This window comes from Myotis daubentonii, chromosome 16, assembly GCF_963259705.1.
Source record: "Myotis daubentonii chromosome 16, mMyoDau2.1, whole genome shotgun sequence".
In the NCBI taxonomy this organism is placed as follows: domain Eukaryota; kingdom Metazoa; phylum Chordata; class Mammalia; order Chiroptera; family Vespertilionidae; genus Myotis; species Myotis daubentonii.
The window spans coordinates 35,208,991-35,232,521 of NC_081855.1; the positions used below are offsets into that span (position 1 = coordinate 35,208,991).

General features: G+C 38.6%; 1 protein-coding gene across 2 annotated transcripts in view; it reads left to right on the forward strand.

Moving 5' to 3' along the window:
• PPM1D (protein phosphatase, Mg2+/Mn2+ dependent 1D) overlaps window positions 1-10,008 on the forward strand; it is a 36,529-nt gene extending 26,521 nt beyond the window's left edge. Inside the window, exons 4-6 of one of the 2 annotated variants that reach the window (XM_059669752.1) lie at window positions 2,685-2,875; window positions 5,318-5,563; window positions 8,819-10,008. In XM_059669752.1, coding sequence (XP_059525735.1) covers window positions 2,685-2,875; window positions 5,318-5,563; window positions 8,819-9,376 — 995 coding nt within the window. In that variant the 3' untranslated portion in view covers window positions 9,377-10,008. The remainder of the gene's footprint in view (window positions 1-2,684; window positions 2,876-5,317; window positions 5,564-8,818) is intronic. The other variant, XM_059669753.1, reaches the window with a different exon arrangement.
• The last annotated feature ends 13,523 nt before the right edge of the window (window positions 10,009-23,531 follow it).

A 23,531-nucleotide genomic window follows, 5' to 3' on the forward strand; every position in this document is an offset into this window, starting at 1 on the left:
GCCCCCTACTGGGGTTCGAGTCTGCAACCCGGGCATGTGCCCTTGACTGGAATCGAACCCGGAGACCTTCCATCCCAAACTGATGCTCTATTCACTAAGCCAAACCAGCGAGAGCCATTTATTTATTTAGTTAGTTAGCCAGCCAGTTAGTTAGTTGTTGACACTATTATAGATTTTTATTAAGGGCAGTATTTACCAAGCACATAGTCTTTGCCCTCATGGAAGCTCACAGTTTAAAGAAGGGTAGAGGCATTCATCAAATGATTACAAAAAGAACTTAAAATTATGAAAATTGCTCGTAAAAAAAAAAAGTGCTTGCATATGTGCTAAAGAAAATTTAAAACGGGGGTATTTTATCTAACTGAATATGTCAGAGGACTGATGTTTGAGCTGAGGCCTGAAGAATTACTAGAAATTTAGAGAGGAAGAGCCCTGTTAGTGTTGCTCAGTGGTTGAGTGTCAACCTATGAATATGAACTAGGAGGTCACGGTTCGATTCCAGGTCAGGGTGTATGCCCAGGTTGCTGGCTTGGTCCCCAGTGGAGGGCTTGCAAGTAGGCAGCCAATGATTCTCTCTCATCATTGATGTTTCTATCTATCTCTCCCTCTCCCTTCCTCTCTGAAATAAATTAAATATATATATATATATATATATATATATATATATATATATATATATAATTTTTTTTTAAAGAGGAAGAAAGTGTTTTCTAGGCATAGGAGCGGAATTTGTGAATAGCTCTGTGATATGGGAAGTATGGTGAATAAAAGGGACTCTAATGAAGGCCAGGGTAGCTGGAACAGAGATAAGGGAATAAGAGTCATGGATAAAATGAAAAAATAATGCATTTTTATAGTCTGGATATCTTAAGAACAAGAGTAAATTATTGCAGAGTTGGAGTGGGAAATATATTACTAGATTTTTGTGTTTTTAAAATTATAGCAAAATACATATAACATAAAATTTAATGTCTTAACAATTTTGAATGTGCAGTTTAGTTGTATTGAGTTTTAGTGGTATTGAGTACATTTACATTGTTGTGCAGCCATCACCCCACCCATTTTAAATTTGTGTTTTTAAGAGATGGGTTTTGGTTGTAGTTTTTTTTTGTTGTTTTTTTTTTTGGTTGTAGTTTTGAGAATGGATTACCAGTAGGTGAGGTAATAGTTGCTGGAAAGCTCTCCATGGAAAGCTACTGACAGAGGAGGTGGGGTGCTGAAATTCATTAGGGGCACAGACAACTGGGTGCCATGTGTCACAGGAGTAAGCAGAGAACATACTGAAATCAGAAGAAAGGCCTTTCTCCTTTGGTGTTCCCCCAGTATCCCTACTGAGGACAAAAGGGAAATGACCATTGAGCAAGTAACCAACAATATCCGCCACAGGGCCCAAGGCCCCTCCTTTAAGTATGTATGGGAATGACATTATGATCCTATTTTAGTTCAAGGCTCAATTCTGATCCTTATTCATTTGATCTCACATGGATGTTTCTCTCTCTCCCTCTTTCTAAAAATCAGTTTTAAAAAACCTTAAAAATTCTTTTGGGATTCTGGTTTGAATTACTAGTGCGTTCACTTTATAAGTTATTTTTGGAAGAATTAACATTTTTATAATATTAAGTCTTCCTTTCTATGAATATAGTTTATTTCTCCATTTCTAAAAGGAATCTAATTGTAGAGTCTTTTCCATAAAAGACTATCACACCTTTTGTCAAATTTATTTCTAACTACTTTACATTTGGTTCAATGTTGTAACAGAATTGTTTAAAATTTTCTGTTTTCTATTTCTTGCTATTGTGTAGAAATACACAATTGACTTTTTAAGAAAATCCTTACCCAAGGATATTTTTTTCATTGATCTTTAGAGAGAGAGTGGAAGGGAGAGGGAAGGAGGAGAGAGACATCGACTGGTTGCTTCCCACGCACACCCCGACGGGGCCTGGGATCGAACCTGCAACCGAGGTACATACCTTGACCAGGAATCGAATCTGTGACCCTTTGGGTCCATGGGCCAATGCTCTAACCACTGAGAAAACTGGCCAGGGCTACAGTTGACTTTTTTTTCTTTACAGAGAGGAAGGGAGAGGGATAGAGAGTTAGAAACATCGATGAGAGAGAAACATCGACCAGCTGCCTCCTGCACACCTCCCACTGGGGATGTGCCCGCAACCAAGGTACATACCCTTGACAGGAATCGAACCTGGGACCTTTCAGTCCACAGGCCGACGCTCTATCCACTGAGCCAAACCGGTTTGGCTAGAGTTGACTTTTATATATAGGGTTTGTATTTAACAACTTTGCTAAATGTATCTATTCTGATAATTTATCTAATTTTTTTTGTTTCCCATGTAGAAATAAAATCATTTGCAAATAATGATAGTTTTATTTTCTCCTTTTTGATTTATATATCTGATTTATTTTTATTATCTTACTGTCCTGGAAAGGATCTCCAGTATAATATTGGAGGAGAAGTGGTGGTAGAAGGCATATTTTTGTCAGGTTAAGGTAGTTACCTTAAATCTCTATTTTGCTAGGAAGCTTTTTTAAAATACCATGAGTGGATTTTGAATGTTATCAAACACTTTTCTGCGCCTATTGAAATGAACATGTACATTTTCTCCTATAATCTGTTGATGTGATACTACTATTTTGGAAATAATACTTCTTGCTGCTTCTGCTCTCAGGTGATTTGTGGAGCTATGATTTCTTCAGTGGTGAATTTGTAGTGTCACCTGAACCAGACACAAGTGTTCACACTCTTGATCCCCAGAAGCACAAGTATATTATCTTGGGGAGTGATGGGCTTTGGAATATGATTCCACCTCAAGATGCCATCTCAATGTGCCAGGACCAAGAGGAGAAAAAATACATGATGGTGAGAAGTGACTCAGTAATTTGATATTATTGTGTATACATTGTTCTGGTGCTTTTTGTTTACTTTAAATAGATATTTGCATTGGCCTGGCTTAGAAGTAAGCAAAACATAGCTTTTGCAACTCATTAGTGGGACGAGGCAGGAAATATATAAAACCTAGGTAGCAAAAGACATAACCACTGACTTCATTATGAATAGCCCTCAACATAATGACCTTTGAAACCTCACCAATTCTCTTTTTTTTTAAAATCGAGATATATTTCACACCCTAACATTTATTTACCGTTTTAAAGCATATAATTTAGTGATTGTTAGTATATTCTCACTTGTGTAACCATCACCACAATTTAATCCCAGAACATTTTCATCAGTGCTTCTCCCTAACAAAACCTCTCCTTCTCCCTTCCTCTCTCTGAAGTCAATTAAAAAATATTTTAAAAATAAAATAAAAAAGGACACAATATTAGTGGGGCTCAGATAATCAGCTGAAACAGTGAGCTGAGGGAATTAGCTTATACAGATTTTTTAAAAAAATATATTTTATTGATTTTTTACAGAGAGGAAGGGAGAGAGATAGAGAGTTAGAAACATCGATGAGAGAGAAACATCGATCAGCTGCCTCCTGCACATCTCCTGGGGATGTGCCCGCAACCCAGGTACATGCCCTTGACCGGAATCGAACCCGGGACCTTTCAGTCCGCAGGCCGACGCTCTATCCACTGAGCCAAACCGGTTTCTCGGCAGATTTTTTTTTTTTTTTTTTTATGGAGCTTTGCTTGGGAGGGAAATATAGACGCATACTGAGAAAGTGAAAGGTAAAGGAGTTCTCGGTGAGCTACCGTTTGGACAATGATGAAACATGTACTGGGGAATGTGTTACATGAATTAGAAATTAATGCTGCCTTTTGTCATTTGTGAGGTTCATGTTTTTTCATATGAGAAATTGAGAAACAAAGGCAGTATTTAAAAAATCATTACAAAATGATACTTATCTTGGGGATGCAAGATAATAAGATTTTACTTATTTATTTTTTAAACACAGTTTTATTGATTTCAGAGAGAAAGAGAGAGAGATAGAAACATAAATGATGAGAGAGAAAATCATTGATCAGCTGCCTCCTACATGCACCCTACTGGGGACCAAGCCCGAAACCTGGGCATGTGCCCGACTGGGAATTTAACCGTGACCTCCTGGTTCATAGGTTGATACTCAACCACTGAGCAACACCGGCCAGGCTAATTAAGGTTTTAAACAAAGCAGCTGAGAAGAGTTATTTGCCATTTGCCATGTGTCGAAATTCTGTAACATGCTTAAGATCAGACAACACCAAGTAAAGATGTTTCCCTATTTTTTTTTTTCAAGGAAAGGATAAAAAAACACAACCCAGTTATTTATCCAGTTTGAATATATATACTTCATGGATACAGATGACAACCAAATGACTTATAGTATATTATAGATAATATAAATATTTTATATGTAATGCTTAAAGAACTAGATAGTACATCATATAGTATACATTATAGTATATTATAATACATTAATATGTTTGTACTTAGAGTATGTTAATATATTTTATTAGGTTACATAAAATAACATTAAAATATTTTTCCATTTGTAGTTCATGATGTATTTCCTTTTCAACCAATTCCACTCATTTTCATAATTCAGTTATGTCTAGGGGTACTTTTGAAGAAATGTAGCCCTATGTTCTGGAGCACATCATTTTCATTTCTGTTCTCTGAAACTTAGCAATGATTGAATCCATGTATGACGCTGAAAGTTTTCTTCCAAACTACATTTATTTGCATAACATGAGGTTATTTAAGTTTTTAATTTTACTCTTAGTTGATTTGTTTTTATATCTATACCATAACAACTTATTGTGTTGCTTTTTTTCTCCTATGCATGACACTGACCATTTTAAAATATATGTTTAAGGGTCATTTATATTTCCTTGACTCTGAATTTTGTTCATATTCTTTGACAATTTTATTTTGGGTCATTGTCTTTGATTTTCAGAAGCTCTTATTTTAGGAGGAAATTGGTCCTTTACAATGAGTTTTTTTGTGATTTTTTTTTTGCCATACTTATTTCATTTGTGAATTGTTTATCTATAATAACTTGATGTTTACTTTGCTTTTCAGATAACTTCTATATAACTTTTCTTAATAACTATATGTAACTTTTCTTCCCACATTTCTTGCTACCAAAAAAGATAAGAATACAAGTGAAATTTAACCACAGAATAAGCTTTATTTTATTATTTTTTGAAAATTTAGAATAGTATGATTTTGACACAGTTTTAGGATCTATGGATAATGTTTGAAATTTTGAAAATTTAGTTTAGGTCATATTGAACATCAAATTTTTAATTTGATACATGTGTAGTGGTGACTAAATTTGAGTGGTTGACTTCTGTCTCCTTCTTTTAAATATAGGGCGGTGAGCATGGACAATCTTGTGCCAAAATGCTTGTGAATCGAGCACTAGGCCGCTGGAGGCAGCGCATGCTTCGAGCAGATAATACCAGTGCCATAGTAATCTGCATCTCTCCAGGAGTGGGTAGTCAGGGAAATTTCACCAATGATGATGAGCTCTATCTGAACCTAACTGATAGCCCTTCCTATAATAGTCAAGAAACCAGCCTGCGGACTCCTTCCCCAAGTTCTACACCACCAGTCAAGGTATATAGTTCTATAGTATTTAAGTTGTTTTAATAGACAGAGTTTCTTTGGTTAGTGTTACTTGAAAACAGTTTCCAGATTTCTTATATAATAAGACTTTGGATTTGAACTAGTCTCAAGATCCTGATGAATCTTTGTCATGTAACTTATTGTCAGTGAGCCATCTTTGCACCAACACGTACTTATTATTCTGAATGCCAAATGTGTGTACAGCACCTAATAGAAAGTTGGTTAGATATGGCCCCTGAAGAATATTAACAATATTTTAAAAATAGTAAATCTGGGTTGAGTCTAAGTAGTGGACGCAGTTGCCTGTGCTAAGAGGTGCAATGTATTACCACAGAATGCCAACAAAAAGAGAAGGAATAATCTGAATTTAAAGACACAGCACTGCCGAAGCCGGTTTGGCTCAGTGGATGAAGCGTCGGCCTGCGGACTGAAGGGTCCCAGGTTCGATTCCGGTCAAGGGCATGTACCTGGGTTGCGGGCACATCTCCCAGTGGGAGATGTGCAGGAGGCAGCTGATCGATGTTTCTCTCTCATCGATGTTTCTAACTCTCATCTCTCTCCCTTCCTCTCTGTAAAAAATCAATAAAATATATATTTAAAAAAAAAAAAAAGACACAGCACAATAGAAATTCCTATAAATTGTGTTAACTCTGAAATTGTCCCATTGTTTTTGCTGTTTGCTTTTATAAAAGAATACCATCTAACATCTGACATTGTTATACAAACTAGAGCAATATGTTTTATAAGTGTGTTGAATAGTACATTTTTCTTGTGACTGAATTAGTGACGTGATTATTTGGTAGTAGGAAGCCTTCTGTCTACAGAACTCACTGCTGCCCTGTCTTGTTGCAAATCCTTTTTCTATAATTTAAGCAGGATGAACTCTTGTTCAATAATTACTTATGACTAGATACAGTTTTCTGTGGTCAGCTAGAACATGCTTGTGACCAGCATAGGTATTGGAATCAACCCAATTCAGAGGGATAAACTCGCATACAACTTTTGTTTTTGATATTATTGAAAGTCATATAATATACAGTTTGACTGTATACTATTCTAGAACAAAAACTGTCTTGTTATCCTTTCTCCATACTGGTACTGTGAAATAAGGTTGCTGCCCATCATCTAGAGTGTTAAAACAGATAAGAAGTATTGAGCTTTCAATTAACTGTGCAGTGTAAAATAAATGAATCAATGACCTCAGAAAGAAAAAGTATCTTGCCCTAGCTGGTTTGGCTCAGTGGACAGAGCGTTGGTCTGCGGACTGAAGGGTCCCGGGTTCAGTTCCGGTCAAGGGCACATGCCCGGGTTGCGGGCTCAATCCCAGTGGGGGCATGCAGGAGGCAGCCGATCGATGATTCTCTCTTCATTGATGTTTCTATCTCTCTCTCTCTCTCTCCCACTCCCTTCCTCTCTGAAATCAATAAACAAATATATATATATATATATATATATATATATATATATATTATTTTTTTAAAAAAAGAAAAAGTATCTATATATATAAAAGCCTAAGTGACGGTTATGACTGGTCGACCAAATGACTGGTCAACCGGTCGCTATGATGCACACTAACCACCAGGGGGCAGACGCTTAATGTAGGAGCTGCCCCCTGGTGGTCAGTGTGCTCCCACAGCCAACCTCCTGTGGCCAGCCAACCTCCCACAGTCCCTCCCCCGCCGGACTGGGTGAGATGGCCCCGATCGCCCGCCAGACCGAGGGACCCCACCTGTGCACAAATTTGTGCGCCAGGCCTCTAGTAATCTTAGAAGAAGCAATCTATTTGGGACAGTACCAAATTAGGAACATGGGTTTCTCATCTTCAGTTTCCATTGGGCCTAAAGTAAAAAAAAAAAAAAATTTCCAGTAAAGCATGTTCGTGTTTATGGTTAGATTAAAATGCTTTTAGGTGGCTTCAATTTCCCTTTTCTTTTTTATTATAGAAACATTAAAGGGAACATTCTTTTTATGGATATGTTTTTTAACATAGCACTCTTTTGAAAGGTGTTTACTCCTTGGGGATTTTATACCAGAGGAAGACCAGATAATATGTTCTCACTTACCATTCTATAAAAGGGTTTACTTGGCATTTTCAGAAAATATTAATCCCCTAGGTATGTTCAATAAAAAAATTTATTTTCCTAGAAAAAAGTATATATGTCTATATCTATATCTATATCTATATCTATATCTATATCTATCTATCTATATATATTATTAATCCTTATTTAAGGATATTTTTCCATTGGTTTTAGAGAAGAAGGGAGAGGAAGAGACACAGAGAGAGAAACAATAATGTGAGAGAGCCACATTATTGGCTCGTTGGGATCGAGTCTGCAACTGAGCCACATCTCCTTGACCGGAATTGAATCCGGGACCTTTTAGTCCGCAGGCCGATGCTCGCTCTACTGAGCCAAAGCGGCTAGGGCAAGAATATATTATATTAATAATTTATTTGAGAAGAGAGGGAGCAATTGAGGGAAATGTTACATATTTGAGGGGGGGAGATAGTATTTATGCTTAAATTTCTTGAGAAACTGTAAAACAAATGATTTTATAAACCCTCACCCGAGGATATTTTTCCAGTGATTTTTTCGAGAGAATAGAAGGGATTGGAGAGACACAGAGAGAGAATCATTGATGTGAGAGAGACACATCAATTGGTTGCCTTCCGCATGTGCCCAGATCAGGGCCAGGGATCGAACTTGCAACCGAGGTACATGCCCTTGACCGGAATTGAACCTGGGACCCTTCAGTCCACAGGCCAGCACTCTTATCCACTGAGCCAAACAGGCTAGGGCAAGACAATTTTATATGGTATTATAGTGGAAGATTGGGTTTGATAGGAAGAATGTTCTTATCTGTCTGGAGATGGGCGGATATTCTGAGTGTATGTATATCTAGAGCTGTACAGCTAAAGGAGTGGTACATATCTGAATCACCTGTGGAGCTTCTAAAAAACAATATATGAGAGCTTCTACATGATCTTCACTTATTTTTTGGAGAGTAGCCCTAGCCATGCTCAGTAGGGTGCAAAGCAACAATGTGAGTTTCCTTATGGCATAGTTGCTTTTAATGTTGGCGCTTTACATTCTCCACCCTACTAAATATTCAGAAATTAGACTATAGAAAGAAGGAAAAAGCCAAATTTGTCATTTATTCTAATGACACCCTTCATCTTCCCAAGGGTCAGGCTGAGTTCTAGGATAAGTGATTTCTTATTTGGTTTACTTTCTTGTTTTTCAGTCAATGGAGGAGGACCCTTGGTCAAGGCTGAACACTAAGGACCATGTACCTGCCCTTGTTCGTAGTAATGCCTTCTCAGAGAATTACTTAGAAGTCCCAGCTGAGGTAGCTCGAGGGAATGTCCAGGCTGCAGTCTTCCCCTCAAAAGATCTAGAGCCACTTGAAGAAAACTGCACTAAAGCCCTGACATTAAGGATACATGATTCTTTGAATAATAGCCTGTCAGTTGGCCTGGTGCCTACCAATTCAACAAACACCATTATGGACCAAAAAAATTTAAAGACATCAACTTCAGGTCAAATGAAAGCCCAAGAAGTTGAAAGAACCCCTCCAGCAAATTTTAAAAGGACATTAGAAGAATCCAATTCTGGCCCTCTTATGAAGAAGCATAAACGAAATGGTTTAAGTCGAAGTAATAGTGCTCAGCCTGCAAGCCTCGCCACAACCTCACAGCGAAAGAACTCTGTTAAACTTACCATGCGGCGCAGACTTAGGGGCCAGAAGAAAATTGGAAATCCTTTACTTCACCAGCACCGAAAAACTGTTTGTGTTTGCTGAACTGTATCTGAAAAATGGCTTTTTTCCAAATTTAGGATATAAGGCTCTTGAAGATGGTGCCGAAGTTGAACTTCTAAAAACAGGACAAAATAAAAATGGTTTGACTTTTTGGAATTCAACAGTTTAATCCTGGCCTTGTACTTGCTTGTATTATAAATGTGAATTTTATAGTTGTTAGGGTATATGTTGCTGTAAAATGTGTGTAAATTTCTATCCTTCACACAAACTCAGTCTCGTACTCTGATACACAGTAAATATAACAACAGGGCTAAAGGTTTTAAACTTTTAAAAATGCTTATTAAGTCACTTGTGATGAAACTATACAACTTTTTGAAGTAAATTATTAAGCAAACTGGAAAGTGATGTATTTTCATAGTGACCTGTGTTCCACTTAATGTTTCTTAGAGACAACTATTGTCTTTTAAAAATTATTTTTTATTTCTAATTTCATAATTCAGAACTAAATTTTTCATAGAAGAGAAGTAGCTGACTTTTAGTCTCTGTGTCCTGATTAAAATACTATGCACTATCTTTTATTTCAGTAGCATTTTTCTAAAAAAAAAAAAAAAAAAAATCATCATATATACTCACTAAATCTTTGGAATAGAAGGCTTCTTTCCCTAAAAATAAAATGCCCCTCTCAGTTATCCCCAACACTCAGTGGCATTATTAGGTCTTCAAGTAGTTACCCTCTTCTAGTGTTTGCATAAAATATGTGTGAAGTTTTTCTTGCTATCTCAATAATGGATGGTGCTGCTAATTCCCAACATTTCTTAAATTATTATTTTATATATCATACAATTTCATTAATTATATAGATATGTTTGTTCAGCTAATAAATCAGTAAATTGTTTGTGATATTGCTGGATTTTTATTGTTGGTTTTAATGATATATATTAACTTTCTGTTGTGCCATATCGTGCTTTTAGTAACTTAAAATAAATGCATTGTTCATTGAAACAGGCAAAATATCTTAACAGTAAGAATATGGTTAAGTCAGTTATGGCTTGTAACATTTGATGACATATTGCAATTAAAAGTGAATAAAACTGTACTTTGGTGATGTAGAAAAAAACTAAAAGGAACTAATACTAAAGCACTATGTCATTTTAGTGTGGTGAATTGTTATACAATGAGGAATTTTTAAAATTTATTAATTTAGGACAACATCTCATTGAAAGATTGAAGAGTTGATTATAATATAAAATTCTAATATGCAAATATACCAAATGGCGGAACAACTGAACAGCTGGTCGCTATAATGTGCACTGACCACCATGGGGCATGCATAGAACATGGTGGGTATCGGCTGCGGCGGGTTGGTGGAGCAGGTGAGCAGGAGCACCAGACCAAGGCGGTGCACCTGTCACTGTCATCAGGGCGAGCCTCTGGTGGTTACTGAAAATTCTTTGCTCCCGCGTGCCACCATCCCGCCGGGCACTCGCACCTGCTGCTGGCACTGCCCCACTCGCACCCACTGCTGGCTCTGGCCCTAATCGCTCTGCTCCGGCAGCAGGTGCGAGCAGGGCAGACACCGTCAGCACATGGGAGCGGGGCTGCAGGTAGACGGGACTGGGGGCCACTGCAGGAGGGGCCGGGCAGGGGTGCAGAGGATGGGCTGAGACCTGCTCCTGTGCCCACCGCAGCCTCGCGGCCCACAATTCCTTTCAAGGTGCATGAATTCCTGCACTGGGCTCCTAGTATACCTATAATATGCTAGGTACTGCATAATTGGAAGCATACCAGTTTTCCATAAGAAAAATAATTTGAGGACCAGTGGTCTGGGAAAACATTATTTGTGGCTAGTTTTTAAAAAGGTATTTTGGGCCCTAGCTGGATAACTCACTGGTTAGAGCATCATCCCGATATGCCAAGGTTCTGAGTTTGATCCCTCTAAAAAAAATAAAACAATTTTTGGATCATAGTTTGGTTTTTAGATCTTTCAAGAGAGACATAGCAACTTAGAAACATTTTTTAAGTCAATTTATTGTGAAGGGTTTTTCCACAAATTAGATCTGTAATACCATGTTAGCTGCCCAAAGTAGAAATTCAACAAATCTGAATGTATAGTAAAAGCAAAGAAAATCCATTCAGCTACTATTTACCTTTTCTGCCAGTGGTTTTAAAGAGAATAATCTAATCCTGTCTATATGAAATTAAAATTTCCATTTGACAAGAGTAATGGATTAAGTACTCTTTAATGCAAAAATGCCACAGCATTAATTCCTTCATAAATCACATTTTTAGTGCAATAGGGTCTAATTATATGCCATACTAGTAGTTATCTAATACTGGAAACATTTTTGCCTTGACACATATAAATGCAAATGCTAAAATTAGCTCTTTTCTGTATGTGTTCCTTGGGCTATGTTCAGATGTATTCTTTAAGGAGTTGAAGATGTTATGTAATCACAAATGTTTTAATGTTTCTATTTTTATTAAATTTTATTTGCCTATGTAACAAATCTGCATGATGGAAAATTCATGATGTATAAAATGGTACATAATGGAAAAACCTCAAGTCAGTCCCCAAGGCTGTCAGTATTTCCCCCCTTTTTTGTGTATTCTCTCTGATAATCTATGCATAGACTGAAACTATGTGTTTACTGCTTAATCTTATCTTTTGAAGATTGTGTCCATAGCAGTACATTATAGAGCCTCATTATTTAGTACTAGAGGCCCGGTGCATGAAATTTCTGCACTTGGGTGGGGGGAAGGGTGTCCTTCTGGGGATGTCCAACTGACAGCTTGGGCCCACTCTCCTAAGCTGGCAGTTAGACATCTTAGTGCTACTGCAGAGGCGGGAGAGGCTCCCGCCACCACCACTGCACTTGCCAGCTGTGAGCCCGGCTTCTGGCTGAGCAGCCCTCCTCCTGTGGGAGCACACTGACCACCAAGGGCAGCTCCTGCATTGAGCATCTGCCCCCTGGTGGTCAGTGGGTGTCATAGCAACCGGTTGTTCCACCATTCGGTTGATTTGCATATTAGCCTTTTATTATATAGGATTCTGTTTAGTCTATGGATATTTCACTTTGCCACTACTTAACTATGTCCACTAAGAGGAAAACACTATTTCTTCCTTTATGCACAGAATACTCTGACATAAGATGTATGGGTTTTCCTACACCAAGTAATTCTCTAATTTCTGCAGACACCAACTGGATGTCCTACAATTCAATTCAGTTCTGTATCTACCTGGAGTTATTGGAACCCACAAATTAAGAGCTCAGTCTCAAAAGACTGCATCCACTTCAGATACCAATTACAAATCACATATACTTTTGATCAAGTGGCTATAAATCAGGGTTTCTACAACCCCATCCACAGGTTGGATAATTTGTTGGTAAGTGGCCTCAGTTCCTTGCCATATGCGCCCCTTCATAGGGCTTCTCACAGTATATCCATTAACTTCATTTTTCAATATTTTGTAGAACAGGTTCTTGACCTATTTATCTCATGCCTTAAAGATTAAAATATGGTAGTTATGAAAAAAAATTTTAGTTACGTATTGCATAAAAATACCTCAAAATTTAGTAGCTTAAAACAATAACCCTAGCCAGTTTGGCTCAGTGGAAAGAGCGTTGGCCTGTGGACTGAAGGGTCCCTGGTTTGATTCCAGTCAAAGGCACATGCCTAGGTTGCAGGCTTGACCATCAGTAGGGGACATGCAGGAGGCAGCCAATCAGTGATTCTCTCTCATCACTGATGTTTCTATCTCTCTCCCTCTACCTTCCTCTCTGAAATCAATTAAAAAGGACAAAACATCTCTCTCTCTCTCTCTCTCTCTCTCTCTCTCTCTCTCTCTCTCTCTCTATATATATATATATATATATATATATATATATATATATATATATATATATGAAACAAAGTAGAGCCCTGCTGGTGTGGCTCAGTGGTTGAGAGTTGACCCATGAACCAGGAGGTCACAATTCAATTCTTGATAAGGGCACATGCCCAGGTTTTGCAGGAGGCAGCCAATTGAGGATTCTCTCTCATCATCGATGTTTCTTTCTCTCCCTCTCCCTTCCACTCTGCAATCAATAAAAACACTAAAAAAGGAAAAAAATGAACAAGGCAGAAACCACAATGTCTTTTGTAACTTAACCTCAGAAGTACCATGTTAATTCAGCTGCATTTTATTAGTCACACAGATAAATGCAAGAGGCAACGACATACTCTAACCGGTTTGGATCAGAGGATAGTGTCGCCCTGTGGACTGAAAGGTCCCAGGTTCAATTCCGGTCAAGGGCATGTACCTTGGTTGCGGGCATATCCCCAGTATGGGGTGTGCAGGAGGCACCTGATTGATGTTTCTAACTCTCTATCCTCCCTTTCTCTATGTAAAAAAATCAATGAAATATATTTTTTAAAAAAGAAGCAACCACATGCCATGAATACTGAAAGGTGTGTGTCATTATTGGCCATCTTGGAGGTTGTCCATCACAATCTAGAAAGGATATAGGAGACCTTCAAGATCATCTTCCAACTGACTAATAAAGACAAAACAGAGCAAAATTTCGAAACTCAAATTGAAAATACGGTTTTGGAGATTAAAAATGGCGGCAGAGTAAGTGGATGCTGCATGGACATGTTCCCAGGAACAAACTGAAATTACAACTAAAATATAGGAAAACTGCCTGAATAATCAACAGAAGACTTGCTGGAGAGAACCCTGATACCCTAGGACCAAAAGTGGAGACCACATAGCAGATCTACTTAATACATAGTCACAAACCCAAGCAGGCAGCCAAAATGAGGAGACGAAGAAATAACCTCCAAATGAAAGAACAAAATAATTCTCCAGAAGAAGAGATATGAAATAGAGGTAAGAAATTTATCTTACCTCTGAACACAGTTCAGAGTAATGATGGTAAAATGCTCAACAGCGTGAGAAGAGATATAGTAACTATGAAAGCAGAAATAATGACATAGCACCAATAAAGAACACATTGGAATACACAGCAGACTAGGGGAAGCTGAGGATCCAATCAGGGAATCAGAAGACGGGTAGAAAGAATATAGGTTTTTTAAAATATTGCATTCATAAGCTGTATACTAGGTTTGTTTGGGTAACATTAATGATGTTATTTTCATTATCTTGCAGATATTTGGATGATTAAATACAGGGGTGTGCAAATAATTATTAATAAATAATAATACAACTGTAAAGCTAACCCTCCTGTCATCATAAGTTACTTCAGATTTTAAAGCAGTCTTTATCCAGGGTTAAATGGGGAAGGTAATATATGGGAAAGTTAGAATATGTTCTGGAGATCATTAAAAGAGTTGATGAAACTAATTTTTGGTCTTTGTCAATAGTTTTACTTTCTGGAATATTTAATTATAAATACCAGTTCCATATTTCGGGATAAATTGTTGGGTTTTGACATGTAATTTTTCCTGTTAGGGAATAGAGCATTATGGAGAACAAAAATGAAACAATCCCTTCCGTTAAAGAGCTTACATTTTAGTTACATAGACAATAGAATGATACATTCATCAACAGAGAACAGTTACAAAGTAGTATTGATGTGTGAGAGACAAAGGGCAACTATGCTTTAAAATTTGCCTGGGACAGTCCTACTTTAACCTTTACCTTTTTTTTTTTTTTTTTTTTTTTTAGATATGTTTTTATTGCTTTATTTTTAGAGAGAGAGGAAGGGAGAGAGAAACATTGATTGTCTGCCTCCTGCAGGCCCTGTCTAGGCATGTGCCCTCACGGGGAATTGAACCAGTGACCTCTCAGTGCATAGGATGACACTCAACCAACTGAGCCAGGGCACCCTTTACTTTTTAAAATATTTATTATTGTTGACAGTATTACAGAGGTCTCTCATTTTCACCCCCTTTAATCCCCTCCACCCAGCCCCTTTCTACCCCCCACAGGTCTTCACCAACCTATTGTCCTTGTCCCTGGGCTATGCATATAAGTATATAAGGTCTTCGGTTTATCTCTCTTTGTCCTCCTGCCTCCACATGGAGGTATGTCAGTCTGTCGTTTACCTTTTTTAAAAATTTTGGTTGATTTATTAGCAGTATTGTAACTGGACAATCAATGGGTCTATGGTGCCTGTCACTACTTGAGCCAATTAAGCAGAGACAGGGTTGAGTCATATATGAGCCTTTATTCCAATACTGCCAGCAGTATGGGGGAGCAGCAGGTCATTGACAAAAATCTGCTCTGCAGCCCCCCATAAGCCAGCTGCTTATATACGGTAAGACAAAGATTACTTGGGGAAGTAGGGATTACAGGCATGGGGAAGTAGGAGGCAGGGGTGGGACTCCATTGTTTTGGCAGCATGCTGTTAATCGTCTCATAATAGGCAATTGAGTGAGAATGGACCCCATTCCAAGGTTGACTCCCAGGTCCAAGGTTGACTCCCTGGTCCAAGGTTGACTCTCAGGTCCTGGGGCCTACAATTCCCAGCCAGGTCAGAATGTCCTTTCTTTAACCAACACAAGTCAATATGGTTAACAGAGTGTGGACGAAAGGGGCCACATGCTGACCTGACAAGCTCAGGAGAGGCCTGCATGGCAGTTTTGCAGACTCAGAGACCTAAAATAATCACAAAGGATGGACTGAAATTAAACTTTAACTAAAAGCAGTTATGGTGGGCAGTTACGTCCTAGGCCAGTATCTTCACTGACAAGGTCAACCTTTACCGTAACTGAGCCTATCTGTCTTTTTCATCTATGATAACATACTCTTGAAATGTCTGAGTAACTTGTGACTTCCTTGTATCTGGAGCCCCTGGGGCACAACCAGGTGTGCTGGGTCCCAGGACAGATACAACAATGTCCTTCATCATCATGTTAATTGTTCCTGCACCCACCTAAGTATGTGTCCACCATTTTACTTTTTATCCTATCCCAGAGGTTTCCCCGCTTCACTTAATCCCACCTCCTTAAATCTGTCACCAATGAATTTCATGTATAAATACGGATGTAACCCCGCCATTCTCCGGAGCACTATCTCAATCCATTGAGGTTCTGCTTCCCGGCATATGTCGACAGTTTGGCTCAAATAAACTCACAAAAATTCTTTACAGGTTTCAATCGTTTTTTTATGTTAACATTAATTGGCGTAGTCGGCAGGATTCCAAAGACGCTCACCCGGGACCACCGTGCGGACTCGGACACGGTGCTAGGATCCAGCAAGGGGCCCATTGAGCCCCGCCAGCTCCCTGCTGTACCAGGTAAACTTGGGTGAGTTGTCTCTTGGATCCAGAACCTTCCCTTCCTTTGGTCGAAGGTCGGACTTTATTTGAGCTGTTTTAAAATCCTCGAGGTGGAACCAGGGTTGATAAAGACCCCAGGTTAAGGGTTCATGGAACCAGGCTAAGGCAGGACTGGAGGAAAAAATGGGTGGCTGGTTTTGATTTCGGTTAATTGGTTTTGCTTTCTGAGAGTCTGAACAAAAAAGAAAACCTTCGCTGTATAAATGAGAGCTGAACTCATTCAGCTCCGAAGATAAAGGGGCACATCCTCCCTCCTGCCCAGTTCTCGGGTGTTCTTAGGCAACTAAGAACCTTTGTGGAGGTGTCAGAGGTTATACCTCAGGATGTGCAGGAGCCCCACAGGGAAATTCCAACTCAACTGTAATTAACTGACTGGCTCATCCCGGGGAGCGCCCATAAGGCCTGGTAAGCCAGCGCCCCAAGCCCTTCTGGGTGTTTTAGACAGCCAGGAGAGAAACCGAGACACGTAAGAGGGTTGAATTGCGACATGAGGGGTGACAGCCTCATGGAGCTCAACCCATAAGCAGTACATTTTTGCAACCCACTACATAACACCCCTAGAAAATTTTCTCAGACTCTACAGATATTCAATAAAAATAAAGAAAATTAACATGGGAAATTGTGCCTCCAAGGCCAGAAGCTCCCGTGACCCCAGCCCTCATTTAATACTCCTGATAGGAAGCCTTTACTTGCAAGTACTGTACAGAAATGGGAAGATTTAGCTAGAAAATATTAACTGAGAAATGGCTAAAATGCAGTTTGTTTGGGGTACCTATGTTAATATTTTGCATGCAGAAATTAGAAAATGCTGGATCTGAAATTAAACTGAATGAGTACATGGGAAGCATATCTTGATTTGGAAGTTAGAAGCTTCTAGAGAAAAGCATAGAAAAAATTAATTCTAATAAGATGGAAATTAATAAAATTTTAGAGACTGTCTCAGAACTATTCTGAAGTTAATGTCTACACCCTGTTTTTTTCCTTTAGCCCATTGTTTGTTTGTTTGTTTTTTGAGTAGGCCATTGGGAATATACTGAAATTCTAGAGAGGGGAAGTTCCTGAACCAGGGACAAAAGACACTGCTTTGGTAGTTTCTAATGCTGGACATTCTCTGGTGTAAACTTTTAGTGTGTTCTGTGTGCCTATATAAAAGTGTTGATGTTTTTGTGTCTTTGTTGTAGTGAAATAGGAAGAAATTTAAAATGTCTTCTATTAATCATGACTTTGGGAAAAATACACCATTTGAGTCATTTGCTGAAACTTCCCCAAAGCAGGATGTGGGGAAGGGAATAAGGGAGCACATGGCGATCCAATGTGGACACCTCCTCCCAAGTATTCTAATTTAAAGTCTCCTCGTAATTGAAAAGTTTTACAAAATTTTAAAAATGTGTCTGGGATTTCTGTTCATGTGTAAAGAGAAAACCTGGCTTGGAACTAATGTGAGCATTATCCGATTTTGGACATTTAGATAGAGTTTTGAGCTGGAGTATCTTTACAAATGTACAGAATAAAACCCAAGACTGATTATTTCCTAAGAAAAATGGTGAATTTTACCCAGGAAAGGAATACAGGCTGGTTCTAGCAAAAAGATTGGTATTTTTCCATAATAAAGTGATTTTTTGAAATGTTAATGAGGTCTATTCCAAGTTAACTTTAAGACCTCCAAAAGAAAATTTGATAGAATTGTCTCTGTTACAAAAATTTGCCAAAGTAAATGCCTTAAAATAATAATTGGATTTGAATCTCAAGAATTATTTAAATATATTAATTATAAAAATCTAAGTAGCCCGGTAAAAAAAACTGGCCCTTTGTTAATTAAAAAGGCTAGCCACCCTTTCTAATGGAGAAAGGGGCTAGTTGCTTTCTAAGCAAAGAATTTCTCTAGAAAATTCTTAAAGAATGTGATCAATTTACATCTGAATGGTCCAGGTTAGACCAAACTTTCGTCAGCTGAAAACAGTTTTTCCCTGCGGCTGAGATCTCGTGGCCAATTCTGAAATTTCCCCGCAGGCAAGCAACCGGCAAGAAACTATGTAGCTACAAGTTTGCTTCTTGACTTTCCACAGAAAAAATGGTCGTTTTAAAGTCAAGGGCTGGGCCAGGCCTGTTTGCCAGCCTCAAACATTGTTTTCCAGAGCCGCTGGGAACTTGGGACCTTGGAGTTTACTGAATCAAATGATAAAAACTTATGTCTAGATATTTTGAAGTGACATAATACATAATATTGATCTGAGTGTGCCTCGTATGAAATCTAGAGGATAGAATTGAATCTGTTGGTTGATTGTGTCTTGTATTTTTGAAGTTTATTCTTAAAAATGTTACTGATTGAGAAAGGCTAAATATTTGACTTGCCAGCTAAAAGTTTAAGGTTCAGATTGAATTGGGAGAAATTGTGTAGTTGTGGTAGCTAGATGCTTAGAGTGTAGAAATTTATTTTAGAGAAAATAATTTTTGCTTTCTCTGAAATAATTAGGAATTCAAAATATGCTGCTTTTTGTTCTGATTTTAAAAAAAGAGGATTAACTCTGTGATCTCAACGGAAATTTTTAATACAAAAACCAGTTTAAATTTAATTGCAAAGAACAGTGTAGACAGCCACCACTTTGGGCTGCCTGACTTGACAGCCGCCTTGATGGCCACATGGCTTGCCGCTCCCCTGGGGGCCACCATCTCGAAACAGCAAAGGCTAACCCCTCCCTTTGAATTAGCCAATCAGGAAAGACCATGCGCCTGAGCTCCAGTCAGGAGTAAGGGACGGGTCACTGGGTTGTTAAGGCATCTGCATCAGAAAGAACTTGGAGAGATTCAGAGCCAAGTTCAAACAGGAAACTCTCAGGGGGGGTAGCCTGTGTCCCATCAGGGACTGGGCAGCCAAGAGTCAGGATCCCCGTGGGGGCATCTGCCAGTGATGCTCTGGTATTTGCTTTTCACAGATTGGGAGTTTATGAATTATGTTCAATGCTGAATACACTGCTTGCAATAAGTCATGTGCCTCATTTTAAAATCTTACATATTTATATTATAGAAAAGCAAAGTTTTTTTTATCAAATCTATAACCATGCCACTTTTAAATTTTGTCATTCGTGGAAAGTTTTATTCTGATGCATTTGTAGGTATATTATATGTTTGGAAAAAATCCATAAAAAGGACTCTGACTTAATCTAAATTGCAGGCTTGTATGCAGGTCATATTTTTGAACTGGATGAAGAGTTATAGAACTTCAAGGAATAACTGAATTCAAAAACTACTGGCAAATAATCAGGATAAACAAAAATAACTATGGGACTAAATAAATTGAGGATAATTATTCTTATGACTGTTTAAAATATTGTTGACTTTTAAATCTTTTGTTTCCCAAATATAAGGAAAAATAAAGAGCAGACATTCTGCATTGTAGGAATTAACAAATTGGTAACAGATTCATTTCGCAGTGCACTCCCGGGCGACGAAGATTTCAAAGATCATGGCTTACCACCAGGAGATTTGGTGTGTTGGAAAAGACACCAAATAAAAGACTCTCTCCAACCTCGTTGGAGAGGACCTTACCTGGTATTACTAACTGACCCATGTCCAGCTAAACTTAAAGGAGTTAGCTCTGGATTCACATTTCTCATTTGAAAAAGGCACCTGACTGTGAATGGACATCTACTCCCATCTCTGACACCCATCTCCATCTGCAACAGAGATAAGAGACTTTTCAAGGAAGAGAAACAGCTGAGGCCTTTCGAGGACGAGAAGTCGCTGACCACGGAGGCAGACAGCTATCCCAAGACAACGTCAACAAGGCCTGTATGCTCACAAACTGATATTGCTTGCCGTGGTGATTCAAAGTTTTTAATGGGGCATGTTATCTGTCTTTATTGTTTGAGTATGTGTTTTTGTTGTTTAAAATTGTTTAGCTAGTGAAATTTCTGTTTGTGTCTCTTAAAAAAAAAATGAATGTATTGCTAATCTGAGGAATGTTAATTATTTACATGTCACCTAAAAATTAAGGCTAAGAGTTCTAACTAACTGGAAAGTATGGCTTTGCTATGATGGAGGAAGGTAAAGAGAATACTTAATGGAAGGTCTGAGGTATGGTTATGCATTTTTGAAGGACATAGAAAGAAGGTTTGAAGGCTAATTTGAAAGTGTGAAATTTGTGAAGGTTGTGTATGTGATGAGAAGGAAGAGAAATGTTGAAAGAAAGTTGAATGCATGATAGGCCAGTAAGCTGGGACAAGTAGAATAGGGAAACTGAGCAGAAATCCTATCTTCCCTAAACCAAGGACACTTGGGAGTAAATGATTTGCATTTGCCTCCCTAAACAAAGGTTAAATAGTTTATGTCAATCTGATTAGTGTCATTTGTTGTCCACACCCAAGGACAAATGAAGTTAGAAAATAAGCCTTATTTTGATTAGTTCTTTTATTCAGGAGGAGCCAACCCGGTCCCTCCCTGCAACATGAGTAATAAAATGTATGTTAAGGAATTTAAAAATTGCTCAAACCTCACTGCCTTGGGTCCGGTTCTGCGTGTGTAAGAAGGGACAGAGTAAGGTTTAGTAGCAGGAGTGAAGAGGCAGGCAGGATAGGAGCAGGCCAGAAGAAGCTGGCAAGGCCATCCAAACCACCCAGCCGCTATTGGCCAGAGCCCCCTGAGGCAGACCTAGCTCCCAGAAAATTCCCCTATGTTGTGTGTCTAGTTGTAAAGGGTGGAAAGCAGCATGGAGAACAGACAGGACAGACTGTAAAAACTCATGCACAAACCCAACAATGGGAACGTGCCTGTACCCTAAGCCCAGGCCAGACACTTACGGGACTCATATGGTTCCCCAGGAATTTGGAAAATTTTAGATGGGAAATGCGATCTAAGACGTTGTGTCTTAATAGCCCAGGTGCCTCGATTAGATCCTAAGCTTAAATTCCCAGTAGTTCAACTGGCCAACATAGGGACCATCCTCAATAATACTAGAATACTTTCAATGGGAAGTAGATGGGCAATATTTAAAAATGATAAACAATGGGAACCCATCTATCTCACTGTCTGATTGTGAAAATCAGAAAGGTGAACAGTTATGCCCCCAATCAATATGGAATACTGAATTCACCCAGTCCCGGCCTATTGTATCTACCTCAACAAATAACAATATCTGGTATATGGGAAAGGGAAGTGATTTTTACTGTAATATCACCAAGTTTACATTAAATAATACTGGAATATGTTGTAAATACTGAAATTATAGGCAGAATAACTTTGCCTGAGGTTCATAAAACCTTTGATAACATTGATACTGAAAAGCCAATGTATTGGGAAATTGAACTTAATCCTCCCCATGAAATCATTTCTATGGAAACTAACTGGCCAAAAGAAATTAGAGCTTCTAGAGAATGAAATAGTAGAGTCTTAATTCATCTAGCCAAACGTATCTTAAGGTACAAGTGACAGTGGATGAAGGAGGAAAACATATAATTAGCTTAATAAAAATTTATGATGATACATGTAAAGGGTTTTCCGGTTGCCTGAGATGCTTGTTACCCTCAGACTTTTTTCCTCGTCTAGTATTAGACATTTTCTGTTCCTTATCAATGTTGGTTTAGTATTGTTACTTTTGTTCCTGGTATGTAAATGTTATACTAGATGCAGAAAAACAAAACTTGACAAAGAGCAAAAAGACTCGGATCATGGTGACTCAAAAATTAGAAATGATCCAGACTATTTTTTTAACAAGGACATATAGGACCTGACTGCCTCCCATTTACCTTCGCTTTTTAAATAATAATAATTTGACCAAATGCCATCTAAGGTTATGGTCTTGCCCTATCCCCAGTGGTCCACCTGTTCAGCAAAACATGCTGACACTGAAACTTCCTAGGAATGAGCCTTCCTAGCAACATGGGATTCCATTATTCCAACCAAAAGATTGGTCATCAATGCATCCTTTGGATTGATTTATGACCAAAAGGGGGATGTATGGACAAAAGGGGCCACATGCTGACCTGACAAGCTCAGGAGAGGCCTGCATGGGAGTTTTGCAGACTCGGAGACCTAAAATAACCACAAAGGATGGACTGAAATTAGACTTTAACTAAAAGCAGTTATGGTGGGCAGTTACGTCCTAGGCCAGTATCTTCACTGACAAGGTCAACCTTTACCGTAACTGAGCCTGTCTTTTTCATCTATGATAACATACCCTTGAAAATGTCTGAGTAACTTGTGACTTCCTTGTATCTGGAGCCCCTGGGGCACAACCAGGTGTGCTGGGTCCCAGGACAGATACAACAATTTCCTTCATCATCATGTTAATTGTTCCTGCACCCACCTAAGTATGTGTCCATCATTTTACTTTTTATCCTATCCCAGAGGTTTCCCCCGCTTCGCTTAATCCCACCTCCTTAATCTATCACCAATGAATTTCATGTAACCCACCTATGTTCCTCCTTTGATTGGAATGTATAAATACGGATATAACCCCACCATTCTCCGGAGCACTATCTCAATCCGTTGAGGTTCTGCTTCCCGGCATATGTCGACAGTTTGGCTCAAATAAACTCACAAAAATTCTTTACAAGTTTCAATCATTTTTTTACGTTAACACAGAGCATGATTAATATTTACCATAACCATAGTTAGTCCCCAATATTCTATTTTTTTTGGCCCTAGCAGTGTCTCATTTCAAGGTTTTGTGGGTAGAATGATACATTATATAGCCACCTTTTTTAAAATCTGTTTTTCCTTGCCCTAGCTGGTTTGGCTCAGTGGATAGAGCATCAACCTGCAGACCAAAGGGTCCCAGGTTCGATTCCAGTTAAGGGAACATACCTTGGTTGCAGGCTCCTCCTCGATCCAGGCCCTGGTCAGGGTTCGTGCAGGAGGCAACCAATCAATATGTCTCTATTACATTGATGTTTCTCTCTGTCTTTCCCTCTCTCTTC